Source organism: Charadrius vociferus, unplaced genomic scaffold (assembly GCF_000708025.1).
Source record: "Charadrius vociferus isolate BGI_N301 unplaced genomic scaffold, ASM70802v2 scaffold365, whole genome shotgun sequence".
Taxonomy (NCBI): domain Eukaryota; kingdom Metazoa; phylum Chordata; class Aves; order Charadriiformes; family Charadriidae; genus Charadrius; species Charadrius vociferus.
This window is the reverse complement of record NW_009648559.1, coordinates 1,907,312-1,913,767: the sequence shown is the minus strand read 5'-3', so window position 1 is coordinate 1,913,767 and position 6,456 is coordinate 1,907,312. Positions and strand designations below refer to the sequence as shown.

Here is a 6,456-nt window from a genome sequence, read left to right as displayed (position 1 = left end):
GAGATGGGAAAGATCGAGATAGGCCACAACTTGCCTTTTACAGTGCCACTAAATACGAAGGTACACTCACAACCCAGGTCCTAAATCTACAATGGCTCTTCAATAACTGGGCTGGTTTTCGTACACACCAACCATGTACTCTCCTACCAAGCCCAGGAGGTGCAAGAACCTTTGAAAAACCCAGACAAAAAGCTTTTGTTTCAGAGGCCAAACATAGATTTAGGAGTTTAACTTAACACCTATTGTGCTGAAAATTTTGGCTGGTGCTGATACCACTCACCTCCCACTTATCCCTTCTCCGTGGGGGAATTATGTTATGATTTTGACTCTTAAAAGAACACAAAGGCCACAAGTTGAATACACTTTCTAGATAAGACCACAGAATACATCCCATTAATTATCTGGATCCTTATGTATATATTCATATTGTTTATTTGGGGTCAGATACCAAAACCTGACCTCCTTTTAAACAGCCACAGCCTGAGAATACACGTAAGCAAAGTATTTACAACCCAGATCCTGCAGCAAGTTGCATTACCCCATTACCCTCTCCATCAGTGGGGTGAAACAAAGCAAATTTTGGCCTAGAATTTGACCAAATCTCTCTCCTGTGGGTGCAGTTAAGCACCTTGAGCTGAAAATGTTAAATTATCTTTGTAATAATTGACTAAAACATCCTCAAAAACAGTCAAAAAGTGACGGGGTGTGTGTGAAAAAGCTCAGTAAGACGGAATTGAAATTAGGTAATACCTTCACATGATGGCACCACCCTGTCAAATCAACCATGCTTGAGGATTTAAAAGACAGTTTTAGCTGGCTACTGAATTATGGGCCACAAGTCCACATGTCGCCACTTTGTTAAAAAGTTTTCTAACTGAGAACAGTCCTGAGACAGAGGAGCTGAGATAGAGACTAAACTAAATATGGCCCCAACCCTACAGCCAATTTGGGCTCAGCGGCAGCTTTTGTGGCTGATGGAGAGGAGCTCTGGGCAGTCTCGAGCAACGCAGCTGGGCGAGGAAGCAGAAGGGAGCCGTTTCTGAGAAAGGCAGCACGCTACCAGGCCAAACTTTAATCACAGCATAACTTGTGGGATGAAAATCACTCCTCATGCATGTCACTTACCCTGAAGGGCCCCTTAGGGCAACTCTTGTTAATGGCACTGTCAAAATAATTATAAAGAGAAAAGAATGTGTGTGTGTGTGTGTGTGTGTATGTGTGTGAGCACACACACAGACTGCTTCTCTTTAAACAAAAAGCACTGGACAGTAAAACATAACATTGCTGTTCAACAACATGCTTGTAGATACGTTGGCTTCCACTGCAATTAATCTCACTTGTTAACAACAGGTGTGTGCTGACAGACAGCTTGGTCAAACTCGGGAAGGTATTTAGATCCTCTTTTACCATTAGGTTTAGAAAAGGAAACAAGAAATACAAATTGAGAAATGAAAAATGACACATTATCATTATCTTACAGTTGTTATTTACTTTTGATCCTGAAACAGACTACAATGCTACAGTTCCCATGCTATACTTGCTCTAGCCTGTGTAGGTCAGAAACCCATCCATTTTCCTGAGTATGAAGCAGGATCTATCACAAGATATTGAAATAACTTCCCTTTTTAATAAATTTACAGGAAAAAATCTTATTAGTGCATTTCAAAAATGAGTAACAGATTGCTGCATGCTGATGAGAAAAACTGCTCAGGCTTTGGAAGTAAGGATAAGTCCCTGGATAGAAATGGTGTGAAATTTCTTACGATAAAGCACTAGATGCTATTTAATCTAGCAAATAAATTACACACATACTATTTACCCATATTGACATGCTATGCATACCACGTTATATTCTGAAACTACAGATCTATCCATGAACTGAAGTCTAACTATGTATTTAACTCCAAGCCCTACGTCAACCAGAAATAAATGTTATAAACACAAATGCACAAGTATCAGAGAAATGAAGAATATTAGTACAAATCAACTGCAAGCCCTTTAAAATATGCAAACCCATTAAAGTATGCCTTTAACTCTTTACCTAGTTTATAAAATGTTATATGTGCGCAGTGTGGGTGAGTTGATGCTTCAAAGACAATCCGAACTTTTTCAGGTCCTCACACTGCTGCTTAAGTCTCAAAGCCATAAAATATGCATGCTTAAATTTTTTCCTTTTTTTCCTGGTACAGAAAGAAGACATAGATTAAAGAATAAGAGAAAACTAACAGCACTCTGAAATATTTAGTGTTACACAATTTCATTTAATGCAATTTCATAAATTTTAAACCCAAACAGTATTTGTACACATACCCATGATACTATCTATGGTGCCACAGTTACGCAATATTTTGCGCAACAGTGTAGCTCCATTGGTAATTTCACAATTGAAAGCCTAGTATTCCTTTTTACTGAACACAGGTCAGGAAATTCTAAATGGCTTTCAGACATCAGTTTAAATAGCTACTTTCATATGAAAAAAATACCTGTTTCTCACTGCTAATCAGCTATATTTGAGATCTGAATTAAAAAGTTTGGGGTTAAAGAGATAATCCTACCATGGTTTCAAAGCGTGGAATGAAAATGTCATTGTTCTTTATTCTAAAATGACTGAAGTCTGTTAGAAATTTCCACTTTTCCTCATTCCCTCAATAATACTTTTTGTGAGTATGCATATTGAAATTTCAGCCCCTAAGCAGATGTTTTAGATAGCAATTAGCAATGAAGTAGTAAGAAATAAAAACTAAAAGGAAGAAAGACAATGACGCTGTAAAACTTCAGCTGTAGCATCTGCTAGGACAAAAACTGCTGGCTGCCCAGTGCACAGGGACTGTGAGAGCTCCTGCACCACTGAAGCCAGGAGGGGCATGAGATGACCCAGAGGGCCAAAACAATAGTTTTTCTTCCCTGCATTCGGTGGATTTTTTGCTTGAATAACGAATTCAAGTTCCATACCTAAATTTTAGCTTAAATCTGCATGAAAATTTTTATTAAATGCCAAATCATACAAAAGATGATTTTAAAACACACATATGTAGCAAAAGGTGTAAAATAAAATAAAATAAGAACATTTATGTTCTTATCAGAGGCATATTCAGTATTATAGTAATGATGTCTATTATTGAAAAGAAAATAAATCACTGGCTTGTTTCATTGGAAATGGAATTACATGTTCTATGTTGGATGAACAGATTTTTCAACAGTATCACGAACAGGCACGGAAGCGGGAAGTCAATACATTTGGTATCAAAAGGCCAAACCTTTTTGCAGCCTAAGGAGGCAGAATTTCATCTCAGCTATAGTAAAGCCCATGAAGTGGCCCGACATTTGTAATAATTTTTCCCGTTTCTGTGAAGATTTAGGCCTCCTGCAGGTTTGGATAAGTTTACAGATACGATTATTTTTAGGGTTCTAAATAGATCATAGATGGTTTGGCAGTTCAAAGAATAAAACAGAACAATTACTTTTTTAAAAATCAATCAAGCAAAAATCCTTAAGTATAACATAAATGTATTTTCTGTAACATTAGTTACTTTTTACATGTTCACCTATTGTTAAAATAAAAGTCTGACGAAGCTGTAAACTACTAAAAACTCCCGTTTAATTCAAACAGAAGCGTGCAATTATACTGATCATAATGAAAACTTACTAGCATTATACACATGATGGTAAATAGACCTAATGAAATATACATGATACATTCTTTAAAAGTCCGTATTTTTTTTTCCCCTTTTCTGCAAAAGAAGAAACTAGAAAGGTATTCTTCAGTGTATACTGTCCTAATCACTAGAACAAAGAAAACCAACACGCACTGTTGTTAACAGTTAAAAATAATGCCGGTCCTACTTTGCACCGTGACCTGAAGTGGAGTGAGGCTCCCCGCCTCCCACTCCTCCAGCACTGAGAGCTAAGCCACAATTTCAGTATTTTAAAACCAAAGTACAGAATCAGAGACTCTTGTCTAACGTAACGCTTGCATATTTTTCAGCAAACTGCAGTAAACAGAACTGTATTTTCCAAAAGGATGTTAAAAATAGAAACGTATGATCTTTTCCCACCTAGAATTGTATCCTTACAATTAAAGACTATTAGCTGGCATCCCTTTTAACCGTCAAACTCAGACAGTGGCAGTTCTATAGCCACAAAGAGAAGCAGTAAATGAGAAGAACATGTTACTACACTGCATTTGAGAAAGTTTGGCTCCAAGCTATGCACTGATTAATATCAGATCTCCTTCTTTACTTGCCTCTTGACAATCTTGTCACATCTGGCTGACAAATCCTTACAAGCTTATCCAAACCAAGGCAGCCCAGATCATGCTCCAGGAGTAGCTTGAAGGAAGCGGCAACACCAGCCATGCACTGATGTGCCATCATGAAACTAATGAAGCTGACTTCACTTGCAGACTGCAGGAACACGAAGAAACACAACATGCCTCAAGGTTTTGCAACATAACGCAGAGTTAGCTCACCAAAAGATAAGACAAACAATCAGCTCCCGAGGTTCAAGAAGCCAAGTAGTTACATGAATTACAAAAATTTATATAGAAATTGCTTGAACAACAATCTCAACTAAATGACCACAATAAACTCCAACTTCAGATCAGATGTGAAAACTGACTGCTAAATGCCTTTCAAACAATGGTTTGTTTTAAATTAAAACAAAACCAGTTCATTTAATTTTCTCTCTCCCATATCTTCAACATATCAGAATATTGCCTGGCTCCCAGGTTATTCAAACTGGAAAATGTTAAAAAAAAAAAAAAAGAAAAAAAAAAGAGAGGGGAAAAATAGTGTTACTTTTTATCCATAGGATTTTACAGAAGGATAAACCACAGCCTGTGTATATCAGTAGCCCTCCTCTGGGTTAGCGATCTGCCCTCTCCTCATTTTTAAACCAAGGATTCGTTACACAGAGGACTGGAAGTATTTGGCCAATTAATAAACCAGAAAGTATAATGCTGTATCTTAAACACATCTAACAAAACCTCATTATGTATGAGCTGACAATTAAGCCATGTTTATTTTTCTATGTGATGAAATGAAAAAAAAAAATCAAAATAAATTAAATAAGCGCCTTGTATTCTGGTGCATTTAACCTCTTAATTAGTGCAATATATTTAAAAAAAGCAGACCCCTCTTTACACACAAACATACACAATTTCTCATTCTCCCTCCTGACACCCCCCCCCCAGCCCCCGAAATACAAACAGACTGATCCTAAGAATTACTGACCTTATTTTTTGGATGCTAAATAGTCAACAATAAATTGTATATAAAGGGCATACATTAGACTCCACTTTAGTGGTAATTTTTAAAGAACTTTGTAGTGAAATTACATTGTTGTCTGCTCTCCAGTGCATTTATACGTCATGATAATGATAATGTATCTGCTTAAAGCACTTGACTCAGAACACATCTGAGTCACAAATCACAGATTTATTGCTATTAATGTATACTGAAGACTTGTACAATTAAACATTGTCAAGTATTTATGATTTACATGCTACTACTTCAATTGGAAAACAATTACACAAGTGATGGCTCTGCTTATTATAATCAGCCTGCAATTCTGCATTACTTACTGTAGAACAGAAAAGTCATACAGTTGTTTACAGTGCACAGCAGAAAGAAAACCAGGATTTTTTACATAAACTAGTTTTCTACTTTCACAGTATCTTTTTGTAATTAAGAAATGGAGAGTACAGCTCCCTACAGCTCTCATCTCCATTGTTCATTACCCAAAACAACACCATTACAAGATTTTTTATATCTCCACAGTGCATAACCACAAGTAAAAGTTGCACAGTAAAAATACACATTCATATAGAACTGCAAAGAACTTTCCTTACCTCAGACATTCTTACTGTGCTTATGTTTCCAGAGCTATAAAACAGTTTCCCATTCCCTCAGTGAGTTGTACAAAGAAGTACTGGAAACACTCCTGCCTGTACAAGTACTAAGGCAGAACCATCACACGCCTCTTTACTCTTGTCTGACTCTGAGCACCTCAAGGTCTGATGTATGCTCAGGCTGTGCACAGGGGAGTGAAATAAGATCCTCCCCCTTGGTGTTCTCCAGACCTACAGTACGAAGTTGTGTCTGCCTCTCACCTCTGCAGCCAGCTCTCACCTCGCTGCCCCGCAGTGGTGTGCTCCAGCCTGCTCCTCCAGTCGCAGGGCAGTCCCCTCACAGCTGGCTTGAAGAGGGCATGACACTCATCTTTCACAGAGATTTGATCAAAAGGAGTCACGGAGGCTTGAGGCGCTCCTAATGCAGTGCGAGGAGATTCTACCTCTGCTCTGGCAGCCTAAGTAATGCATTAAATCAATGCAGCTGACCTAAGGCCTATTACAGGGTGGGTTTTTTTTTTTCTTCTCAGAGTGTACAACTATCTGCAAATAAGCTATGAGGTACTTATGATTAAAATTACTTATTTTTAGCGTCAGAGTGTTGTTTT

The 6,456-nt window shown here is 37.7% G+C and overlaps 1 protein-coding gene across 1 annotated transcript in view; it reads right to left on the bottom strand.

The window, feature by feature from the left end:
* The window catches only part of BNC1 (basonuclin 1), an 18,606-nt gene extending 12,613 nt beyond the window's left edge, over positions 1-5,993 (bottom strand). The window contains exon 1 of the mRNA XM_009886118.1: positions 5,849-5,993. Within this exon, the coding sequence (XP_009884420.1) occupies positions 5,849-5,857 (9 nt within the window). The 5' untranslated portion in view covers positions 5,858-5,993. The remainder of the gene's footprint in view (positions 1-5,848) is intronic.
* Between the last annotated feature and the right edge of the window lie 463 nt (positions 5,994-6,456).